The sequence below is a fragment of the Panthera leo genome, chromosome E2 (genome assembly GCF_018350215.1).
Source record: "Panthera leo isolate Ple1 chromosome E2, P.leo_Ple1_pat1.1, whole genome shotgun sequence".
Classification (NCBI taxonomy): Eukaryota; Metazoa; Chordata; class Mammalia; order Carnivora; family Felidae; genus Panthera; species Panthera leo.
The window spans coordinates 33,838,617-33,863,215 of NC_056693.1; the positions used below are offsets into that span (position 1 = coordinate 33,838,617).

General features: G+C 50.8%; 1 protein-coding gene across 12 annotated transcripts in view; it reads left to right on the plus strand.

The window, feature by feature from the left end:
* The window catches only part of NLRC5 (NLR family CARD domain containing 5), an 86,678-nt gene that overhangs the window by 25,419 nt on the left and 36,660 nt on the right, over positions 1-24,599 (plus strand). For 4 of the 12 annotated variants that reach the window (XM_042920237.1, XM_042920240.1, XM_042920248.1 and 1 more), the window contains exons 3-19: positions 634-1,175; positions 2,667-2,973; positions 3,784-3,876; positions 7,832-7,912; positions 8,987-10,661; positions 11,676-11,759; positions 11,906-11,989; positions 13,359-13,442; positions 13,563-13,652; positions 14,379-14,438; positions 16,173-16,238; positions 16,688-16,771; positions 18,566-18,649; positions 19,601-19,690; positions 21,753-21,821; positions 22,605-22,673; positions 24,165-24,248. In XM_042920237.1, the coding sequence (XP_042776171.1) occupies positions 2,679-2,973; positions 3,784-3,876; positions 7,832-7,912; positions 8,987-10,661; positions 11,676-11,759; positions 11,906-11,989; positions 13,359-13,442; positions 13,563-13,652; positions 14,379-14,438; positions 16,173-16,238; positions 16,688-16,771; positions 18,566-18,649; positions 19,601-19,690; positions 21,753-21,821; positions 22,605-22,673; positions 24,165-24,248 (3,092 nt within the window). In that variant the 5' untranslated portion in view covers positions 634-1,175; positions 2,667-2,678. The remainder of the gene's footprint in view (positions 1-633; positions 1,176-2,666; positions 2,974-3,783; positions 3,877-7,831; positions 7,913-8,986; positions 10,662-11,675; positions 11,760-11,905; positions 11,990-13,358; positions 13,443-13,562; positions 13,653-14,378; positions 14,439-16,172; positions 16,239-16,687; positions 16,772-18,565; positions 18,650-19,600; positions 19,691-21,752; positions 21,822-22,604; positions 22,674-24,164; positions 24,249-24,599) is intronic. The other 8 variants (XM_042920244.1, XM_042920245.1, XM_042920241.1 and 5 more) reach the window with 7 other exon arrangements.

A 24,599-nucleotide genomic window follows, 5' to 3' on the forward strand; every position in this document is an offset into this window, starting at 1 on the left:
GGCCTTGAGACGGCATCTGATTTACCCACCTTATAGATGATGTGACTGAGGCCCAGATAGAGAATAGACTTGCTCAAGGCTATGCTATGAGTGTATCAGCTAGGATAGGCCAATAACAAACAACCACCAATGTCCTGGTGGCTTATGACAACAAAAGCTTACTTCCCGATCCTACTTCTTGTCTATCGTCAATCAACTGGGACCTCTGTTCCTCATAATCCTCTTGCTGGACCCAGGCTAAAGGAGCAGCCAAGATCTGGAATACTGCTGGTCCCTGTGGTAGAGGGAAAGAGAGAGCATGGTGAATCACGCACTGGCTCTTAAAACTTCTGCACAGACATGACATGTGTCATTCTTTAGCATATTTCATTGGCCAAAGCAAGTTTTGTGGCCATACCTGATGTCAAGAGAGCAGGGAAGTGCAATCCTTCCAAGGGCCTAGAAAGAGGAGAAAGAGAATATCTGTGAACGGCCCTAATGCTGACCACAGAGAATGAGATACAGAGCCGGGTCAAGAATGCTCGTCTCCTAACTTTGGGGCTGAAGATCTTTCTACTATAATCCTCTGTCTCCAAGGCTATTTTCATAGAAATCTCAGTGACCAATCATAATGTAATGTGCTCTTTCTCCCAGGGATGGTTACCCTTAAAGAGCTTGACGCTGTACCCCGAGGGGATCGAACACTAACGGTAGAAATAAAGGCGTTGTGTCAGACCGGCAGGAGGACACATTTGAAGATGAAAGGACTTCCACAGAAATGATACCGTCCAGGCGCACCTCACTTCCGCCTGACCCCTTGTTGTCCTGGCTGATTTCTTCATGGACATCATGGACTTTGAACACTGTAGCCCGGAAAAGAAGCTGCGTCCTAGGCCATAACCACATCCTCTTACCAAGATCACACAAAGTCCGGGGACTTGTCTGGTGCCATCTAGGGCTCCAAGGCCTCAGAAATGTACTGACCTGACAGGTGATAAATCTCAATTCTGAGCCTGGCTCTGCCATGGACTTTCAGTATGACTTTGGGTACATCCTTTCCCCTCCTTGGCCTCAGTCTTCCCGTCTGTTCAGTGGGGATGGTGATCCCTGCCTGCCCCATGGATGTGAGCATGTTTCATGAATTCTGAAGCTCTGTGTCTGAGAGAGGATCTATTGCCATCAGTCCAGTTGCCAAGGTATGACCAGAGGAGACTGGGGACACGTGCCCAGAGGCCTCTGGTGGGTGGGACTCAAGGGAACAGCTGCCGTCTGAACCTCAGGATACATAGTCCTGTGCCCCAGCCTCTGGGAGTTGCTAAGGCTGCTCTTGGGTGAGCCTCCCACTCTTCTCAGAAGTAGGGTCTCCACAGATGTGGGGATTATATGAGACACATAAAGCACTTAGAACATAGTATGTGCTTTCTAAGTGTTTGCTACTGTTGTTAAGGAAATAATGCCAGAAAGTTCATCTGGAAATGTTACAGCATTTTCCACTATATCATGGACCACCAATTAGTTAACTAATTAGTTAACAACTAATGTTGTTTCAAATTTTACGTATATAAAAAGTCTTGAGGCGAACAGCTTTGCAATTAAAAATTTTATGCACACCTATAATGATATCCTAAGGTTAGAGTGCTAGGAACAGACTTGCCGAAACAAAGGGACTGCATATTTTTTAAGCTTTGCTATGTAAGTGCCCCTGGCCTTATATTGGTATTCCTACCAGCAGGTTGAGAGTGCCAGTTTAGAAAAGGAGAAGTTGCTTAGAGAGAGAGCGATGGTTTGTGTTAGATTGGATTCGATTTCACTGAGTAGCAAAAAGCCCTAAAAAATAGTGCTTTAAATAGACATGTATTTCCTTGTCATGTAAGAGAAATTCAGGACAGGTGGAAAGGCTTACCTTACACCTTCTCTGCACTGGCTTCCACCTCATGATCCAATATGGCTGCCCAAAGTTCAGCCATCATGCTGACATTCCAAGCAATAGGAAGAAACAGAAAGATGTACAACACTTCCATCTATATCCCATTGGCCAAAACTTAGTAAGATGGCTAATTCTAAATGCAAGGAAGGCTGGGAAATAAAGTCTATTCCAGATGACCAGGAAATATTCAGGGGTTCTGGTCCTAAGGAAGAAGGGGAGAACAGATTTGGGAGGACAACTAGTTGTCTCTGCCATGAGCTTAGCTCAGACAGAGAGCAGCACAAACAGGTCCATGGAAACAAGAAAAAATAAAGCATCCTCGGGAACCATCTGCAGGAAATAAACTGGACCATTGCAGAGCCAGGACACGGGCACAGATAATTGGGGGATGAGGAAAAGAAGCAAACTGTTCTCTGGGACCAATCCCTGGGCACAGGCATTGAGACTCCATGAAGAAGCCACTTGTCTGCCTATTTACTGCCCCCCAGATATGGGAGGTGGTTCTTGACTACCCTCTTTGGCTTCCTTGCGGCTGAATTGTCCTCCTATTCACCTGCCTCCCAGCTCACCTGTCCTCCAACTCACCTGCCCCCCCACCCCCACTCACCTGTCCCCAACTCACCTGGCCCCAGCTCACCTGTCCTCCAACTCACCTGCCCCTCCACCCCCACTCACCTGTCCTCCAACTCACCTGCCCCCCAGCTCACCTCTCCCCCAACTTGTCTGCTCCACAGTTCACCTGCCTACCCTATCCCTGCAGGGCCAGCTCCTCATGGACCCCGTTAGCCTCCAGCTGGGCACCAAGAACCTGTGGAGCTTGCTCGTGAGGCTGCTCAGCAAAGACCCACAATGGCTAAATGCCAAGGTGAAGTTCTTCCTCCCCAAGATGGACCTGAGCTCCAGGAGCAAGGCCGAGGATGCCACGCAGGGTGTCATGCTACAGCTCAACACACTGTACACTCAAGGTCAGGCCACTTGGCAGGCGTTCATCCACTGTGTGTGCATGGAACTTGACGTGCCGCTGGACCTGGAGGTGCCGCTGCTGAGCACTTGGGGCCATGGAGACGGTAAGGGCAGGCATAAGAGGCACAAAGCAGCCAGCCAGCCCCCTGCCATGGGAGCCAGGGAGGCCAGGGGAAGGCTGGGACCCACCCAAGCTACACAAAGACGACATGGTCAAGCCAGGAACAAAATTCTATGTTTCTGAGCACTTTCCAGAGTAAATTCCCTATTTTCACCATATCAGCTGGGGACCTGGAAGATCCCTTGTTCCACCCTGCTTCACCCCAGTTACCTAGAAAGGCTGGATGCAAGGAGAGAAAGGACCAGTACCTACTTCCGAGCAAGAAATTCCAAATAGCCCATAATGCTCAAGACGTTTCTTTCTTCAGCACAGTCAGGAGCAGTTGCGGGGAGAGCCCTTTGACCTCTACGGGTGGGCAGGTGCATTGAACGCTGTTCAGTTCTGTGGGTGTTTCTTGGCACCTTCTACTTACACAGCGTCATGCGGAAACAAAACATTGAGGGCCAACAATGTTCCTGGGGAGGAAGTGAGAACTCATAGAACTTAGCACACAACAGAGCGTAGGATATGCAGGGGGGTTCACAGTGCGCATGCAGGTGTATGATCACACACACCTGTGCACAAACATGCATACACACAAGCATAAGCACATACCTATCCGTGCACAGACCTGCACATACGTACACATTTCTGCCGGCAACTGCCTTCACCAGTTGTGTCCCCCACAGATCGTGGAGCGTCCACTTTATTGCTCCCCTGCTGGGGACCTGCCCTGAGGGATGAGCCCTGAGAGCTGGTCCTAGGGCATCCGCTGCATCCCTAGACCATGTGGCACTCTCCCCTTCTCTTTCAGGGTTCCCCAGCCAGCTGGAAACTGGTGAAGAAAGCCAACCTGAATCTCAGCTCCACCACGGTGAGAGCTGGGGTTGTGGAGCAGGAGGGGGTGGTAAGCATGCTAAGTCCCCACCTCAAACCCGGAGGAGGATGGTGGTGGCCAGCCAGCTGCTTCCCTTAAACCAGCCTCCTCCACCCTCTAACACATTCGCCTGTACCCCCGCCCCTCCCCCTGGCTCCTAGTCCCGCCTCCTCCCCCTCTGCACCTGTTAAGGCTTTGGCCTGTTCTGATATAACCTGTTCCCAGGGGATCTAAGCTGGAACCTCCCAAGAGAGTCTGAAGTTGACAGCTCCTGGGCACCTGCCAGAATCATGTCTCGTTTCACTAGGAGAAGTGTGTTCTCACTTCCCTGTCCCTAAGCCTCAGGGCCTCATATTCCAAACCCACAGACTCAGGCCTCCTCCTCATTTAGATACCTTGGGCATGATGCTGACCCACGGACTACTGTCCACACCCTGGAACCTCTGACTGATTTTTTGATGGAGTGCGGCAGGGATGGGGGTGGGGGGTCAGCAGTTAAATGGTGACCACCTCAGGATTTATTCACTCTATTCTCCAAACCTTTCTTTATGTTCATTTTTTTTAAACTGTGGTAAAATGCACATAACATGAAACTTCTATCTTAACCATTTTTAAGCACACAGTTCAGTGGTATTAAGTACACTTTCATTATTGTGGGACCGTCTCCACTACCCATCTCCAGAATTCTTTCTGTCTTGGAAAACTGATACTCTATCCCCATTAAACACTAACTCCCCATTCCCCTCTTCTCCAGCCCCTGGGCCCTTTTACTCTCTGTCTTTATGATTTTCACTACTCTAAGTACCTCTTGTAAATGGAATCATTTTGTGACTGGCTCATTTCACTTAACATAATGTTCTCAAGGTTCCTCCTACATGTTGTGGCAGAATTTCCTTCCTTTGTAAGGCTGAATAACATTCCATTGTATGTGTATACCACACTTGACTTACCCATCCAGCCACCGATAAACACTGGGGTTGCTTCCACAGTTGGGCCATTGTGAATAATGCTGTTGTGAACGTGGGTAAACAAATATTTCTTCAAAATCCTGCTTTCAGTTCTTTCTGAGTATATATTCAGAATCCAGGGTCATATGGTAACTCTATTTTGAATACTTTGAGGAACTTCCACACTGTTCCCACATTGGCAACACCATTTTGCATGCCCACCGACAGTACACAGGGGTTCCAATTTCTCCACATCCTTGCTGACCCTTGTGGTTTCCTGGTTTGTTTGTTTTTTACAGTAGCTATGGTGATGGGTGTGAGGTGGTACCCATCTCACGGTAGTTTTGCTTTCCATTTCCCTAACGATTGGTGATGTCGGCCATTTGTGTGTCGTCTTTATAGATCAGTCTCTTCAAGTTCTTTGTTCCGTGGTTTTAATTGCCTTGTTTGTTTTGTTGTTGTTGAGTTTAGGGGGTCTCTATATATTCTGAATGTTAATCCCTTTTCAGATACAGGTTTCACAGATACCTTTCATTCTGTAGGTTCTCTTTTTACTCTGTGGATAGTGTCTTTTGATGCACAAAATGTTTTTCACTTTCATGAAGCCTGGGTTGTCTGTTTTTTTCTTGTGTTACCTGTGCCTCGGTGCCATATCTGAGAAATCATTGCCAAATCCAATGTCATGAAGCTTTTGTTTTATGTTTTCTTCTAAGAGTTTTATTGCTTGAGATCTTATATCTCAGTCCTTGATCCGCTTTGAGTTAATTTTTGTATATGATGTTAGGTAAGGGTCCAACTTCATTGTTTTGCATGTGGATGTCAAGTTTCCCCAGCACCGTTTGTTGGAAAGATTGTCCTTTCCCCATTAAATGGACGTGGCACCCTTGTCAAAAATTATGTGACCATATAAGTGAAGGTTTATTTCTGGACCGTCATGTCTGTTTTTATGCCAGTGCCACACTGTTTTGATTGCGTAGCTTGCTTGTAAGTTTTGAAATCAGGAAATGTGAGTCCTCCAACAAGGTTCTTCTTTTTTCAGGAGTGTTTTGGCTCTTTGGGGTCCCTTGAGATTCCATATGAATTTTAGGATACGTTTTCCTATTTCTGCAGAAAAGGTTATTGGGATTTGATGGGAATTTCACTGAATCTATAGATCATTTGGGGTAAGATTGCCATCTTAATAATAGTCTTCCAATGAGCCTGGGATATATTTCCATTTATTTATGCCTTCTTTAATTTCTTTCAACAATGTTTTCTACTTTTCATCGTACAGGTTTTCCACCTGTTGGAGGTTAATTTTTAACCATTTTATTCTTTTGATGCTTTTGTAATTTCCTTTTTAGGTGGTTCCTTATGTGTAGAAATGCAACTCATTTTTGTGTGATGACTTTGTATCCGGCTACTTTGCTGAATTCATTTATTCTAAAAAACTTTTTTGTGGAGTCTTTAAGGCTTTCTACATATAAGATCTTCTCATCCATAAACATGTTTTACTTCTTCCTTTCCAATTTAGATGCCTTTTATTTCTGTAGAAGTATGGGCTTTGAACTTATAGCTGTGCTTGGCATTAACATCAACAGGCTTTAACAGAACAGCCACTCCATAATCCCAGCTCCCCAGCAGATCAAAACTATTTGTCCTGGTCCCTGTCCCTTCTGGCTTAAATCATTGAACTGGCATAACTATCACATGGCTATGACCAAGCCCGATTGATATTTAGCCAGTGAGTCCCTTATTAATAGAGAACTTGGGGAGCCTGGGTGGCTCAGTCGATTATGTGCCTGACTCTTGATTTCAGCTCAGGTCATGATCTCACAGTCATGGGATCAGGCCCCGCATCGGGCTCTGCATTGACGGCGTGGAACTTGCTTGGGATTCTGTCTCTCCATCTCTCTGCCCCTCCCCCACTTACGGGCACACGCTCTGTCTTTCTCAAAATAAATATATAAACATTTTTTTTAAATAGAGGACTTATTGGAATATTAAAATACTCTCAAACAGGTTCCAGTTCCTCTTTGGGATCCCCGAGTCTCCTGTAAGCCAGCACCTATAAAAAGTCAACCAGGGAGTGCCTGGGTGGCTCAGTCATTGAGGGTCCAACTCTTCTTTTTTTTTGTTTTTTTTGAGTGTCCCACTCTTGATTTTGGCTCAGGTCATGATCTCACGGTCCTGGGATTCAGCCCGTGCACACTGAGCGTGGAGCCTGATTAAGATTTTTTTCCCTCTCTCTCTGTCCCTCTCCTGCACTCTTGTGCATGCATGAGCTAGCGCTCTCTCTCTCTCTCTCTCAAATATAAACAAACAAATAAATAAAATCTTTTGAAATAAATAAATAATAAAAAAAATTTTAAGTTAACACCTGGCAACGCAAGGGACCTGTCAGGGCTGCTCTGATTGGTCACTAATGCCTGGCTGTAGGAATATCCCACATTACTTCTTCAAATTCTTCCCTAAGTCCTCTTTCCCTTCTTCCTCCCCTCCGTTCTTGCTCCCTTTCCTTCTTGTTTTCCTTCTCCCTTTCTTCCTTTCCCAACCTCTTTAGAAAGGCATTAAAATGACTGTTGACAATCCATAACCCGACAGGAATTCGTGAAACCATTAAGGGAAGCATTAAACCAAATGTGGAAGATGTGAAATGAGGGCGATAAAACACACGGGCACAAGAGAGTGGGCACAGGCCTGGCCCATTGGAAACTCCACTTTTCTAACCAGCAGTGGCCTCGACAGACCTGGGTCTTTCCCAAGCCATGCAGTGCTTGGGGCCACGTGTTCCCAAGGCTGCTGGCTGTGGGCCCAGCTCCCTGCAGCCTGGGAGATCCCCAGCCCAGAGCCTCCAGGCCTCTAACATAGGCCTGAGACCCACTTCTGCAAACAGAAGCTGGTGTTGATGCAGCCTTTGCCCGTCGCTCAGTCCCTAGGTGTGGAGACACTTGTCTGCCTGCTACGTATTTGTGGACTGGAGCTCCCCAAAGGTGCTTGGTGCCCCCTCAGCCCAGGCTCCCAAACGTCATCCCTTACCCTTCTTTCATTCTTTCCAGGCCTCAAGCGGCCTCATCAGAGCTGTGGGTCCTCACCCCGCCCGAAGCAGTGTAGGAAGCAGCAGCTAGGTGGGTACGAAGGTGAGGAGAGACCCAGACGTAAGGATTGGATTACCTTGGGGCTAGGGCACAGATCCTGGACTCTGTGCCCTGTTGACAAGCCTCCAAGGGCCCGGTGACTCTTGTTTTCCAAGCTTCTTCCGGTAGATATGGACTGGAGGTCTTGGGTGGGCAGAGGAGAGGCTGGGTCTGGCAAGGAGGACCTCCCCCACAGGAGGCCACAGGGCCTTCTCCAGAGATGGTGCAGCTGAAGAAGCTTGAAGCACTCCCAGTAGATTGTAGCTTCATCATCTGGGCTCTTACGGGGACTCCATTTCCTCAGGATTGAGGGAGCTTCAGGGAGGTGACCAGCATGACCTCAGACCTGGACCCTCAGTGGCCAGTTTAGAGATAGGCAGGATACCAGGGAGACCCCAGCACCACCGCAAGGCCTGGGGACGGCTGAGGACCAGCTAGGCCAGAGGGAGTGGAAAAGACAGAACTGCTCTCTTTTCTCTACCAGTTGTCCAGAAGGGTCCTTGTTCACAACCAGTTATCCCCAGTATCCCCTGACAGTGGCTCCAGTCCTTCCCCTGGGCCACCCAAGATCTCCCAGTGATCCAGCAATTAAAAAGTTAGTACCTCGCGCAGTAAGGGCCCAGCTCCAATTCCGACTGGTCAGCGCTTGGGCCTACAGGTTACTAGCGCTCACCCCTGGGCATTGCAGCCCCAAAATATTAGGGAGAGGAACGGGCTACTGAGATACACAGTCTGTTCCAAGAAGATGCTGCAAAGGGAGTGATCCACTTTTCCTCCCCATCTCATTGAAAGCTTTACATGTATACTGTTGCAGAACAAACAGAACCACGATCCATGCTTCCCCGGTCGGACTTCCCTATTTAAATGGCCCAAAGGCCATTCTACAGAACCTGTGCTTCTGTAGAACCAGTTCTTTCTAGGGATTTGGTTGGTACAACAGCCCCCGTGCGCTCTTGCCAGCCCTCCCACACCTATATATACACAGCTGAGGCCACAGGCTCCCAACTGCCGGTACTGGGGTGAGGGGACCTGGGGGTGGGGAGCTCCAGCCTTCATGCCTCTCCCTGCCCCTTGCAGAGCTGGCCAAGAGGTACCTGCAGCTGCTGAGGAGTTCTGCCCAGCAGCGCTATGGCAGCAGGACGCGCCGGCCAGGGCAACCCCTTGCCTTCCACCAGGCCTATATCCCGCCAATCCTGCAGTGGAGCCGGGCCACAGCACCCTTCAACACTCAGGAGGGGGCCATCCTGGGGGACCCCAAGGCAGAAGATGGCACTGAGGCGAGCATCCTGGACCTCTTCAACACCAAGGCCGACAAGGGTCCGAGGGTGACGGTGCTCCTGGGGAAGGCGGGCATGGGCAAGACCACACTGGCCCACCGGCTCTGCCAGAAGTGGGCTGACGGCCAGCTGGACCGCTTCCAGGCCCTGTTCCTTTTTGAATTCCGCCAGCTCAACCTGATCACAGAGTTCCTGACGCTGCCCCAGCTTCTTTTTGATCTGTACCTGAGCCCCGAGGCAGGCCCCGACTTGGTCTTCCAGTACCTGGAGGAGAATGCTAAGGGAGTCCTGCTGATCTTTGACGGACTGGACCAGGCCCTCCACCCCCATTCCAGCAAGGACACTGCAGGTCCTGAGGCCCCAAGTCCAGCCCTTGCCCTCTTCTCCGGGCTCTGCAAAGGGACCCTCCTGCCTGGCTGCTGGGTATTGGCCACCTCCCGTCCAGGGAAGCTGCCCGACTGTCTGCCCACGGAGGCGGCCATGGTCCACATGTGGGGCTTTGACAGGCCGCGGGTGGAGGAGTACGTGGGCCACTTCTTCAGTAACCAGCCGTGGCAGGAGGCAGCCCTGGCAGAGCTGAGGGAAAACAGACATCTCCAGAGCATGTGCGCGGTGCCCGCAGTATGCCAAGTCACCTGCCTCTGCCTCTACCATCTGCTCCCAAGCAGCTCTCCAGGCCAATCTGCGGCCCTTCTGCCCACCGTGACTCAGAACTATGTGCAGCTGGTATCTACCCTCGGCCCCCGTGGGCACCCGCTTCCTGAGTCCCTGCTGGGCCTCAGTGAGGTGGCCCTGAGGGGTCTGGAGACCGGGAAGGTTATCTTCTCTGTAGGAGACATCCCTCCCCCCATGATGGCCTTTGGGGCTGCCCTCGGCTTGTTGACCTCCTTCTGCATCTGCACAGGCCCTGGGCACCAGGAGACTGGCTATGCCTTCACCCACCTCAGCCTGCAGGAGTTTTTTGCCGCCTTGCACCTGATGGCCAGCCCCGAGGTGGACAAAAATGCACTTGCCCACTATGTCACCCTCAGTTCTCGCTGGGTGCTGCGGACCAAAGCTAGACTGGGCCTCTTAGACCACCTCCCCACCTTCCTGGCTGGGCTGGCGTCCCGCGCCTGCTGTCCCTTCCTCAGCCACGTGGCACAGAGGGATGAGGTGTGGGTGGGTGCCAGGCAGGCTGAGGTGATGCAGGCCTTGAGGAAGTTGGCCACCCGCAGGCTCACGGGACCGAAGGTTGTGGCACTCTGTCACTGCGTGGGTGAGACCCAGGAGCCTGAGCTGGCCAGCCTCATGGCCCAAAGCCTCCCCTGTCACCTGTCCTTCCACAATTTCCCACTGACCTATGCTGACCTGGCTTCCCTGAACAACATCCTGGGGCACAGGAATGCCCCCATCCAGCTGGATTTTGAAGGCTGCCCCCTGGAGCCCCACTGCCCTGAGGCCCTGGCAGCCTGTAAGCAGGTAGAGAATCTCAGGTGAGCTGTTCTTGCTGAGGGAGGCTGGGTACGAATCTCAAACATCAGAACAGATAGTCTGAAATACCGCTTAGCCTGAGAGCCGGTGGGGAAGCTCCATGCCTCGCCAAGACCTTAGGGTCCAGTTGGCCCTCCTTTTGCTGCGGTTGCTAGGCTTTTAGTCTCCCCCTCCCTCTCAGTCGTGAGCTGGAGCCTCCGCGTCCAGAGGTGGTTTGACTTCTGGCAGGCTACTTAACCTCTCGGCCTGAGTTTCTTCCTCCCTAAAATGAATTCGTGGTAATACCAACTGCGTGGGGTGGTTGGGAGAGGGGGTAAGAGAATATGGGGAAGACCCTCCTTAGCCAGTGCCTGGCTCATGGTGGAGGCTCAGTATGTGTAGTAGTAGCTGGAGAAAAGGTGAGGCTCATAACAGAGAACCCTTCCCCCTGAATACAGTGGGTTAAATAATGTTGAATTTTGTTTCACTGTCACGGGAGACTCAGAGGTCAGTGGTCCAGGTCAGTGAGATGGCTCAGCTCTGTGTGGTCCTGCAGGGACCCAGATCCCTCCCACTGTCTCTCCATCGTCTCCTTGGGCGTCTGAATCTGCATGGTCAAAGCCGGGTCATGGGCATATCCGTGTTCTGGCTTAGGGGAAGGGAAGGGGAGCATATACTCAATACACCCAGCGTATTAAAGCCCACACACATGGACACAGAGCACATTCTTTCCACTCACATTCCAGTGGTGACAACATAGTCATATAGCCACCCTGAGCTGCAAGGGAGACTGGAAATGCCATCTCTGACTGGGAAACCACATTCCCAATTAGAGCTCTATCAGTGGAGAATGGGTTTCAATGGACAGTTAGCAGTGTCTGCCATAATATGTATTTGTTACTACTACGAACAGCAACTACTGCTACCACTATTAACATAACTGTATTCAGTTCCATCAGTCAGAGGAGGGGGTGGGTGATGGCCTCTAAGCCCTGTTCCGCGCTGATCCTCTGCCATCTTGCCTCTTCCCGTGGCAGCTTTAAGAGCAGGAAGTGTGGGGACGCCTTTGCAGAAGCCCTCTCCAGGAGCCTGCCGACAATGGGGAGCCTGAAGAAGCTGGGGTGAGCCAGGGCTTGGGTCCAAGAGGAATCCTCAGCCAGAGATGCCTGGAACTCTCCCCTCTCCCTTCAACCCTGCACAGGGCAGATTCCTGGCCTACCCCCTTTCCCATCTCTGTTCCTTCCCACCCTCTTTGCTTATCCTGTAGGTTAGTGGGAAGTAAGATCACTGCCCAAGGCATCGGCCGCCTGGTGCAGGCTTTGCCCCTCTGTCCACAGCTGGAAGAGGTCAGGTGAGTGATCTCCAGGAAGACCTGCTGGCTATGGGGACCAGTCACTTCCCAGGTCCCTGTGCACCCCCTGGAGCCTGTGATGAATCCTGCATATTCCATCAGGATCTGGCCAGTTGTTTTTCAATGGGACCCGGAAAGGGGAGGCATAGATCCAAGAACTGTGTGGGGCTGGATCCAAACACAAGGCTCCCAAAGACCCTAGAGCACTGCTTCCCTCATCTAATATTTTGCTCCATCTTTAAGGAGCTTGAATTTTGAGGCCCTCTTTCCGTGGCCCTGAGAGAAGGGATAGCAGCGTGTAGGCAGGTGTTGGGCACTGTGGATACAAGTAAGTGCATGAAACACACACATACCTTCACACTCGTACACATATGTATTCACACTTGCACTCTCCTGCTCTCCTGACCTGCACATTCATAGGTGTGCACACATGCATGCACACTTAGATCCACGTACACACTTAGATGCAATTACACACTAACTAAGCACATGAGCACAAATATACTCCTGCCCTGTGTTTGTGATGAGTAACCTGAGAGGGGTGGAGCCAGGGAACCTTCTCAGCAGTTCATTGGCAGAACCATCACTAGCTTATATGGCACCTTTATGAGACTTAGAAAAGGCATCCATTCATCCAGAGAGATGCAGCCTGGCACTAGGTTGTACTGGTTGTTGAGTGGAGTGTAGGACCTCAGCTCCTATTCCCCACAGCTGAATGCCTTTATGTGGGATCACTAGGTGATAGGAGAAAAGATTAAGGTCACTCTCAATAATCAGGAAAAACAGCGCTAACAATTCACATTTCCAAACCTTTGCACTGACCAGAGCAATCATGCACAAAGGTACCCTCACACTTCTGTCCCTCCAGCTAGGAAGTCAGGCAAGGCTGGGTTGTGGACTCCATTTGACAGATGGAGTATGTGAGCCTGGAAAGAATGTGCTCGGACTAGGGGTCAAGGCCAGAGCTGGGGATGGAGGTAGCATCTCCTTTATCCAGTCTAGACTCTGCTCATCACCTAGGAGCTGAGAGGCCCTAATAAACTCCAGCCTCAGGCACATCCCAGACATAGCCCTGAGAGCAGGGTGCTGGGTGTCCTCATTCCGCTTCATGAGGCCTTCACAGCCCCATTATCTGGATCTCTTGGGCCTAGGCAGGAGCTCCCCTTTGGGGCTGAATAGGGACAGAAGTGAGGCTGGCAGAGGGCCTTTCCACTTAGCTGGGCTTACTGGATACTGTGGAGCAGGCCACCAACACCTTGTGGGCCTATGACTTGTGTCTCCTGCATAAGGCAGCCATATCACCTGTTAACTGGGGCTCCCAAATCCCCCAACTCCATGGCTGAGGGGCTGGGCCTTGGTCTCCCTGCAGTTTTCAGGACAACCAGCTCAAGGACGGGGTGTTGCTGAACATTGTGGAGGTGCTTCTTTGTTTGCCGCGGCTCCAGAAGCTTGAGTAAGCAGTCTTTCCACCCCTTTGCCTGAGTCACCCTCCTCCCTGGAGAGCGAAGAAAGTCTCTTCAGGAGCCCATGGGATACAGGGTTCACTCCTGACACCCTTGCCACAATCTTGCAGCCTGAGCCGCAACAGTGTCTCCATGTCAACCTTACTCTGCTTGACAAAGGTAGCAATCACAAGCCCTGCTGTCAGGATGCTGCAGGTCAGGTGAGCAGGAATGGAATCTGGGCCTCAGGGTCTTGAGAAAAGGGGAGGGGAAGGTAGTGGGTGGGAAAAGGAGCACCTAGTCTGCAAGATCTACATGTGTGGGCACCTGAATTTGTTTTATTCATATCGGTATCTCCAGAGCCTAGTTCAGATATGGCACCTGGTACTCAGTATATAGCGGATGGATAGAAGGATGGATGGATGGATGGACGGAAGGACGGATGGACGGATGGTTGAATGAGTAGAATAATGGACGAATAGATGAATGGATGGACAGATGGTTGAAGGAATGGATCAACAACAAATCTAGGAAGCATAGGCCTAGCCCAAGGGATAATTAGCCGCATGTTGCTCTCCATGGTGCTGAACTAGGGATACCTGTTTGGATTATGGAGTAGGTTAAGTGCCATGCAAACCTAAAATACTGTAACTCCCATAAAAACTCTTTGCATTCCTAATTTTTAAAAGTCTTCTCTGGAAAAAAAAAAAAGTCATCTCTGTAAAAATTGCTTTCCTGACTTTTAAAAACACTCTTTAAGTATTCATCAAGCAATAGCATAGTCACAATTTTAATTTCTGATTTGGGGCACTTTTGCCAGTTGTTTCTCTGTTGATTACAAAATCAACCTTTTCTAGATGTTTGGAACAGCAAGGGGTGTGCAGGCAGGGGGTGATGTGCTGGTTTCCAGTCCACTGGTTTCATGGCTCGGTATCTGACTCTTGCAGGGAGGCGGACCTCATCTTCCTTCTTTCCCCGCCCACGGAGACAGCTGCAGAACTTCAAGGGTAAGAACGTAGAAGGGGGGTGAGTCTGGGCTCATTCTTAAGAGCAGTCTGGGCTCAAGCAGTTGCAGGGAAAGGTGGGCAAGAGAACACATGAAGAGTTGGAATGTGGGGCTGCTTCTTGCTATGGCTGCCCTGAGAAATGACTTACTTCTCAGAGTTGGCAAAGAACTTTAACTTCCTCTAGCATATCTGGACCACATCTGGCCCCTGTGATGAGGGAGCATCCCCAGAAGTCTCAGAGCAAGGCAGGCCCTTAGGGAAGGCATGAATATACTTTTAGGTTGGCATCAGTATGTGAAGAACACCCTGGAAAACTCTTCCATCTAAAAAAAGGGGGCCTGGGTAGTTCAGTCACTTGAGTGTCTGCGTCTTGATTTCTGCTCAGGTCATGATCCCAGGGTCATGGGATCAAGCCCCATGTCGGGCTCCACACAGAGTGTGGAGCCTGCTTAAGATTCTCTCTCCCTCTCTCTCTCTCTCTCTCTCTCTCTCTCTCTCTCTCCCTCTGTCCCTCCCCCATGCTTTTGTGTGCTCTCTCTCTCTCTCAAAATAAATAAACAAATAATAAATTAATAAATTAAAAAATTTTAAAAAGAGAAGACGATGATACCTACATCTCAGAGTTACTCTGAGGGTTGAATGAATTAACGCATTTAATGTACTTAAAATACTACTGACATCCAGGTGACACTCAGGTGCTGGCTATTCCAGCTGTGCGTGGATTCCGGCTTGGCTAGTCCTGCATGGGTGAAGAAAGGGAAATTGCCTTTCCATGAAAGAACATTTACATCTAGGCTTCCTCATACCCCTTCCTGGCTGAGACACACAGACAGATGATGTTGTATGTCCTTGGGCAAGTCTTTTCTCTGAGCTTCAGTTTCCTCGCCCATACAATGATCCGGTAGGACCAATGTCTTTTTCTCCTCCAACTGTATAGCTGTGATGCCCAATATGGTAGCCACTAGCCACATGTGGCGATTCAGATGTATATTAATTAAAATGAAGTAAAGTGAACCTTTAAATTTATCAGTCACATTAGCCGCATTTCAGGTACTCAATGACCATGGGAGGCTAGTGTCTCCCGCAGCAGGTGGCACAGATATAAAACATCCTCATCATCGTGTAAAGTTCTTTTGGACAATGCCAATCTAGAGGTCTGTGAAAACGTAGCTAATAATGTTCCAGCTTCTCGGCAGCCTCCAACCCTCCCCTGGCCCAGTGAGAGAGAGCCTGGGTGTGCCCTGGCCCCCACAACCTGGACCCACACACAGTCCATGCTCCCAACCTTCTGAACTATAGGTAGCACATATACAAATGGAAAGCGTCAACATTGAAATAGCAGCTTCTTTTTACTAAGCTTCAATTTTGTGCTTATGCGGGGCACTTGACCGTGCATCATCTCATTTAATCCTTCAATCACTCTGTGTTAGATATTGTCGTCCCATTTTGGAAAAGAACAGTGGAAGCTCAGATAGGTGAAGTGACTTGCCCAAGGCCACACTGCTATATATAAGGCAGAGCCAGAATTTGAATAAAGCCTATTTGACCTCCAACCTTTTGCTCTCCTTGCTCTGCTGAATAACACCTTCAGCACCTTCAAACAACTGTCTTTGTTACTCATTCACTTTGGGTCATGCTGCACGGTCTTCAGCCCCTAGAACCTAAAATAAGAGGTTTGGCTCATCAGGTCTTAGACTCTTAAGCCAAGGCCAGTGTTGGATTTGCTCTTTGCAGGGCATCAGACCTACAGGGAAATGCCAGCCAGAGGAAAGAGGCTCAGAGCAGAAGCCTGGCACTCAGGTACCTCTGTGGGCTCCATTGCCTTAAGGGGAGGGATATAATATGAAAGGAGGTGCCTTCCCAGGAGAGGTGTAGCAGGGGCAAGGAGGATAAAGGATAAAGGCATGGAGCAAAGAAAGCACATGAATAACCCATCCTGGCTTGAACAAGGAGCATCTGTTATAACAACGATAATTATTATAATTTAATGAGCCCTTGCTGGGCACTTTACCTCATTGTAATTCGTTTGAAAACCCTGCAAAGTACGCTTTATTCTTCCCATTTTATAGAGGAGGAGACTGAGGTTAAGTACCTTGTCCAAGATTTCCCAGCTACCAAGAAGCAGGGCCAGGATGAGACCCCAGGTCTGTCTGCCTCCTGGCTCCCACACCTGGCAGTGGTCCTTGGAGCCGGAGGAGGCATGGTGTAGCTTCTTGCCCTGAGCCCCTCTGCCTCCACCCTGACCTCAGGCTTCAGCAGTGTCAGCTCAGGGTCCATGATGTGCAGGAACTCATAGCCCAGCTCCAGGAAGGCCCCCACCTGGACAAAGTGGAGTGAGTATCATGGGAAGTTCTGGGGCGGAGAAGGGTGGCGGGCAGGGCAGGGTCTGAAGGGCCTCTACTGTGTGTGTGAGCATGGGGTGAGGAAGGGCGTGTTGCCTCATTAAGAATTTGGGGGACGCAGATATCATAACAGCTACCACTATTTAGCATTTGCTCTGGCCAGGCTTTTTTACAAACATCCTCGTATTTAATCTCCCCATCTCCTTGACGTAAGTGCTGTTTACTACACACATTTCATAGAAGAAGAAGTTAAGCCACACAGAGGTAAGTTTGCACAAGGTCACACAGCTAGGAAGAGTCCAGGCCAGGGTTCAAGCTCAGACAATGACTCCCACCGGCCTCGTCCCCATAACCAGTGTCATCGAGACCTGCAGAGCAGAAGCCTCATCGCACCTGTCTACTGGACCACAACTCTCAGGTGCCCTCACCCTGTCTTCCCTCACCCAGAGTAGAGTGAGACCACCTTCTCCTTTGGGGCTGGAGAAATTCCATTCATGTCCAGCTCCTTGAGAGTAGGGCTTGGGGATTGGTAGAGGTCCTGTCGTGTCATCCGGAGAGGACCCCTGCCAAGACCATTCCAGGAAATCAAACGGGCACGAGGGTGGAGTGATGGAATGCCATAATGTGTTTTGAGGTGAGTGGCCCCACCCCAGGGAAAGATGGACAGGTGAGGGCCTTGGTGACCAAAGCTTGAGCCTTGACTTGGTCCTACTGGGAGAACCAAGACAGGATTAGGTGTTTTTACCAAACTCGCATGCTTCCACCCACCTGGCCGTCACCAAGCTTGCCCCTCCCCGAGTGCTCTCACCTGCAGTATGACCCCATCACTCACCTGGCTACACAGACCAAACACCTCTCAGCTCCCTTCCCCTCCCCCATAGCCAGTCCGTGCCAAGTCCACCTACCCCTCACGTAGCTCTCAAAACCACCCTCTTCTCATCCACCTCTCCAGTCTGAACCGCTCTCATTCCTCACCTGGATGACCCCATCAGCCTCCTCACTGGGTCCCCTGCTTCCACACTGGCCACCTCCACCGGGTAGAGAGTGAACTGCACTCCACTGCTGCCTGCCCCCTTCACTCCCTCCCGCTGCTCAGGATAAAGCCCGGATGCTAAAATCCTGTGTGATCCGGAACGCTGCCTCCAACCCCCCAAGCCCCAGCTGACCCTGCCCTGCCACTGAAATCATCGATCCTGACACACTGTCCCCCTTTCAGGTCCTCCTGTGTGCTACGCCACAGGGCCTTTGAATGAGTTGTGCCCAGTACCGGGATCACCTTTCCCCCATCTCTCGCCCACCCCTTACCTACCGAGCTCCTGGTTTTTTCAAGCAAGTCGTTCAAACATCAGGGAAACTTCCCTGATCCCCAGAGTAGATCTGATGCCCGTATGACTAAGGAGTTTATCACAAGAAGCAGTTATGCAGATAGAAGCGTAAAGAAACAGCTGAGGGCGAGGCCTTGGAATCAGGCTGCCTGGGTTCAAATCCCAGGTCCCCCTTTCAGGAGGTGTTTTAACCACTCTGTACCTTGGTTTGCTGCTTAGTAAGGTGAGGATAATAATGGGGCCTGTTTCACAGGGTGGTTACGAGGATTAAATACCCAATAATCGTAGAAGCAGCTGGGATGATGCTGGACATGTAGTGCACAGTCTTGTAGCACCCATTATTATTAAGGCTCACTTACCAGAGTGATGCTTTGGCTGAAGTCAAGGAGGGACGGCGTGCATGCAGAGGCTGGGGGGACCCCGCCTTAGCAGCACAGAGCATCAGGCCCCTCTGTCTCAGCCTCTCAGGGAACCAGCTGGACAATGAAGGCTGTCGGCTGATGGCAGAGGCTGCAGCCCAGCTGGACATCACCAGGAATCTGGAGTGAGTTGCCCGCCTCACCGTGGGGTAGCAGGGAGGGCCCCGGAGAGCCCCTGCTGGTCCCTCCCACCTGGGTCAGTGTGCCCACAGTCACCAGACGTAGGTCTGCCGCACTGGCCACGCCTACTCTCTCCCCAGTACCAGCAAAACTGGAGTGGTTTGGCCTTGACTTGCCTTTGTCTGGCATGAGCCACTGTCTTCGTTCCAGTTCTTAAAACTCCTTGCCTGTGTAGACCGTATTCCTTGTATATCAGTGGCTTGCATTCACTTTGTCCTTACGACAGCCCTGGGGTGGGGTGGGGTGGGGTGGGGTATTGCACCGGGTGGATGGGTGGTGGGGTACCGGAGTGGGGAGAGGTGTGTTGGGTGGGGGGATGGTGCTGAGGGAAAGGGGTGGGTTGTTGGGGCGGTGGGGTGGACAGAACGAGTAGTAGGCTGTTGGTATGCTGTGGTATTACGTGGTATGGCATAGGGTGGTGTTTGGCTGGGATGTGTTGGGGTCATAGCCTCAAGTGTGGGTTAAAAGTGGGTGAAAGGTTGAGGTTGGGAAACAGTGGTTTGGGGCCTCGGCTTTGGATTTCATTCCTGGCTCTGTCGCTTAGTAGCTTTAACAGAATTTAATGTCTCTGGGCCTCAGTTTCTCCACTTGTAAAATGGGATTAAAATGGTGGTTATTTTACAGACCAGGAAACAGGCCCAGAGAAGTGAAAACAGTGAGTCAGTGTTTATCGCTCAAGCTGTAGAACCTTATTCTCTGAGTGGGGCAGGGGGCTCAGGCATCTCTTGGCTCATCCACATGGGCCAGAATCCTTTGAGACACCCTGGTTAAGGATCCGGGACATCCCAAGGGTGGCAGTCAGCAAGCCTACTGTGCCAGGAGGAGGGGACCAGAGCGGTCTAGGGCTGAGGACTTCGGCTGCCGGCTGATTGCCACCTTGTCCCTCCTCTCCACAGCCTCAGCGACAACGGGCTGTCTGTGGATGGGGTGTATGGTGTCCTGAGCGCAGTGAGCATGTGCCAGACCCTCGCAGAGTTACACATCAGGTAGGAACTCCCAGTGGACCACTGTTACCCACTCCTACCTCCAGCCTAGAGCTCTGGGACTCTCCCATCATCCTCTCTCAGTCCTTAGAATTCTTTCTGGTCCCAGGCCTTTGGGACCTGTAGAATGTGCTGCCGCGCCTAAACGCTCTTTTCCCAGCTCCTCTGGGTGTTGGCTACTCACAGCTTATACCTTCTCCGGGAAACTATCCTGGGCTGATAGGAGCCAGCGATGCCTGGGAGGTAACCCTCCCAATTCCCCCAGCCAGGAGTGGCCAATGACAGAGGCAGAGATATCACTCTCCAGCCCTCTGGCCTCAGGTGGGACAAACTTTTGGCGCCATTCACGCTCCAGAGCTCCCTGTGGGATCAGGCTGAGGACTTGCTCTGTTCTGCTTCCCTTCCCTTCCCAGTTCCTCCTGAGAGCAGGCCCTTAGTACATCACGCACACAAGTGATCATCAGGTGACACTTGAGCCACTGCCCCATTCATAGGCTCAGGCTCTGCTTCTAGGGAACTTGACCCAAGACATGGCCCAACCTTATTTCTGTAAGTCTCAGTATTCAGTCTTAGATGCTGAGGACAGATGCTAACACAGTCAACACAGTCCCCACCCAGAAGGGCTCTTCACTGAGTAGGGTGGTCCCTCCTTTGAGGAGGAGAGAGACGCCAATTAACCCAAACGAGAGATTAAGAGACCTTGGTTCACTGTATATAATGATCTGATAAGGGATCCTTAGCTCATTCCAAATGATGCTCTTTATTGCTAGAAATTTATAGTAAAGAAATCATATTGCTGGTACAAACACATTTAGATGCAGGGATGTTCACCTCAGCATTGGTTATATAGGAAAAAAATGAATGTACTTTAAATGTGTAACAGTTGAATATTAGGTAAGTAAACTAAGTTATCTTCAGAGAGAAAAACTCAATGAAAAATAGTGGTATAGGTACAATTATAGCATGGAGAGCTGACTGTGGCATATTAAATAAACAAAAATTTTGATTCATTGCTTTTACAGTAAGGCTTTTCAAACATACTCAAAAGGTAGAAGGAATGATGCCATGAACACCCCAGCTCCCACCAATAATTATCAATATTTTGTCACCTTGGCTTCACCTGTGCCTTTAAAAACTGAGCTTTCAAAAGAGAATCTGTAAGTTAATCTCATTTAAAAAAAAAAGGCAAAAAAGAAGGAACATTAATTGCATATAAAAAAGGGGGGGCTCCTGGGTGGCTTAGTGGGTTAAGCGTCTGACTCTTGGTTTCAGCTCACGTCATGATCTCATGGTTTATGGGTTTGAGCCCTGTGTCAGGCTCTGTGCTGACAGTGTGGAGCCTGCTTGGGATTCTCTCTCTCTCTGTCTCTCTCTCTCTCTGTCTCTCTCTCTCTCTGTCTCTCTCTCTCTCTTTCTCTCTGTCCCTCCCCTGCTTGCGCTCTCAAAATAAATAAACTTAAAAAAAAATAATAAAACAGACAAACAAAAAAACAAAAGACTTGGAGAACCCACTCCCAAGTATTATCAGCGGTCATTGATAGGTAGAAAAGATGGTTGGTGGTTTTCTTTATTTCTTTCCTACTTTAGTAAAGTTTGTAAGTTCTCCACTCAGAAGAAGTATGACCTCTGCAATGAGAAATGTGTATTTAGCTTGTAGTTTATACAGGTGAGGTTAGGGATGCTCCTGTTGTAAGTTACAGCCTCGGGTGGAATGTCGGTGCCTGTCCCGGACCTGGCAGTGACCCCGCTGTGCTGGGGTGAGTGCCCTCGACCAAGCATGCTCTGAAAACATAGTAGAGGGAGGAGGGTTTCAACCTGAGGCCCACACCAGAGAGAAAGCAGAACTGAGGCTTTCTTTGAAGGATTTGTCAGGAAATGGGGCTTAATCAGTTTGCAAAATCTCTGTTGTAGAAAGACTTCAGAAGCCCAGAAACTCAGGAAGTAACAGCAAGTAGCTGCAGCTACAGGTGGGAGGGGACACCTTCTAGGTCCCTCCAGGCGAGGTTATAAAATGACACAAGGACCCCCTGTAAGCCTCTTGTCCCCTTCTCTCTTCTCTCTGCAGCCTGCTGCGCAAAACGGTGGTCCTCACATTTGCCCTGGAGCAGGAGGAACAGGGAGGGATGCAGGAGAGGTAGGGCCCAGCCTCACCCTGGCCACATCCTTAGCCAGGGCCGGATCCTCCCTGGCCTCCACAGCTGGACAACATCACTCAGCTGCCAGGGAACCTTGACAGATTCACGAAGGATTAAGAAGCCGACAGACTCAGCAAGGGAGGCAGCCCTGAGAGGGAGTGTCAAAGGACAGACTGCCTCCCCTTTGCCCCGTGACACAGAATGGCGTACTGGGGTGGGGATGGGATAGCCACACAGCAGAGCACCAGAGCCTGGGGTCCTTCAGCCTAAACCCAAGGACTGCGGATTGCTTGGTCTATAGCTCTGATTTTGGTCAGAACTTCTGGCTCCCTCTGGCATGAGGACCCCTTAGAGGAAGTTTGCCGCCTACAAGGTGCCTGGATTATCCCAGCCCAACATACGGGCAGAGACTCAGCTCTTGGCCCCTCAGTGTCTCCTACAATGTCTTATGTAAGGTCTGAGCTCTAGGCTGACATCTCTGAAGGCACTAATGATGTTGTTGAGATTAATGATACTAACAGCCAAGGTTAGCTGAGCACTTACTATGATGTGCATGCAGCAAGCAGCACATTCAGGCAGTTCACATGCGTTGTCCCAGCGAAAGGCTACGTGATTTGTCCCACGTCACGCAGCCTGGAAGCCAAGAAGCCCAAGTGGAACCGAGGTCTGGCTGTCCCCGGGCCTCGTGTAGAGACTGAATGGCGGGAGGTGAGGCTGAGGGTGGGCTTGGAGATAGTGGCTGAGGAGTTTGCTCAGCCTGGCCTTGGTGTGTGTCCCTCCAGGGCTGCACTCCATGATGGCCTTATGCGGCAGATGCCCTGTGAGCTGCCCCCGCACTCCACAAGGATCAGGTATGGTGCTGGCCTGCAGGCCTGGCTGTGGCTCGAGGCTCATCCCTTTCTCCGCTCGAAGCCTGTCCCCAGGCCTCTGGCCTCAGGTGCTCCCTGGAAGACACGACCTGTTGTATCCAGGAGTTGTGGCCTGGCTTCCCTGCCCACCTCCCCTGCCCAGTCCATCCCACCCAGGGCTCATGAGGCAGCCCCTCAGTTACCTTCCCTCCCTGGGAGCCCCCACTCCTCTTAGCTCCCCTGACCTCCAGCAGCTGATGAGTTGCGGGGACTCTGGATGGAGAGAATGGGGACATGTGGCCCCTTCCTTCCTCATCCTGGGACTTAACTCAGCCCCCACAGGGCTCCTGTCAATATTCTTCTGGACTTCTCTCTTATTCTAGGTCCATCTGATTCTCCCTGTGTCTGTTGCTTCTTATTTCTCTTATATTTCCTGTTTCTCTGTCTTTGCTGCCTTTTCTTTCATTGTCTGTCTGTTCTCTCCTGGCACTGTGTGTGTATGTGCACCTGCATATGTGTGTGTGCATGCATGTGCATATGTGTGCATATGTGCGCACGTGCATGTGTGTGCATGCACATGTTGCGTGTATGTGCATGTTTGTGTGTGCATATGCATGCGTGCATATGCATGTGTGTACGTGTGTGTGCATGTGTGTACATGCATGTGTATGCACGTGTGTGCATGTGCATGTGCGTGCATGCACATGTTTGCGTGCACGTTTGTACATGCATGTGCGTGTGTGTGCATATGTGTGTGCGTGTGCATGCGTATGTACGTGTGTGCATGCATATGCGTGTGCATGCATGTGTGTATGTGCATGCGTGTGTACACATGTGTGCATGTGTGTGCGTCTACATGCATGTGTGTGTCCATGTGCATGTGTATGCATGTGTGTGCGTGCATGTGTGTGCATGTTTGTAATGCAATGCGCACGTGTGCACGTGTGTGCATGTGTATGCATGTGTGTGCGCGTGCATGTGTGTGCACGCACATGTGTGTGCACGCACATGTTTGTGCGTGTATGTGCGTCTTTGTACATGTGTGTGCATGTGTATGCATGTGTGCATGTGTGTGCATACATGTGCGTGTGTGCATACTTGTGTGTGTGCATGTGCGTGCGTGTGTGCATGTGTGTGCGTGTGCATGTGTATGCATGTGTGTGTGCACATGCCTGCATGTGCATGGGTGTGTAGGTGCGTGTGCACGTGTATCTCTGCATCTGTTTCCTCTGTCTCTCATCTTAGTGTCTCTCCATCTTAGTCTGCTTGCCTCCCTGTGTCTCTTACTGTCTCTGGCTTTCTACTGCCTTATGCGGCAGATGCCACATGTGTGGCATGTCTGATGTGTGTGGTGTGCGTTGGTCCCTCTGTCTGGATCCCAGATGCGTCCCCGTCCCTCTCCTGAAAGCCTCTCCTATGTGTGTGGGGGTGGTGGCCACTGTTACCTCTGTTCAAAGAGGCAGACACCGCAGGGCTGTGCTTCCCCCTCTGCAGGCTGACACACTGTGGCTTGCAAGCCAAGCACCTAGCACAGCTCTGCAGGGCACTGGGAGGAAGCTGTCGCCTCAGTCACCTTGAGTGAGTGCTTGCTGTTGGAAGGTGGGGGGGGGGGGGGGAGGGGCCCGAGGGGCCCATCAGGCAGTGGGTGTCAGCGTGCTGGGTTTTGTTTTGATTCTTTAAGATTCAGATCGGCAGTCTTTCCTTCCTGCAATCAGGAACCCCTTAGAGAAACTGGCGAGGGGTTACCCCTTCCCCCTAAAATACAGGTCCCCACATACGACCCCCTCTGAAGTCCATTCTTGACTCCCCAGCATCACAGACCTCAGGATAGGAGCCCTGGGGGAAACTGCAGCTGACCCATGTGGGACCTTCTGAGATCCGGCCTGGCAGCTCAGGGTGGTGTCCCAGTTTCAGGAGAAGCTAAGTGAC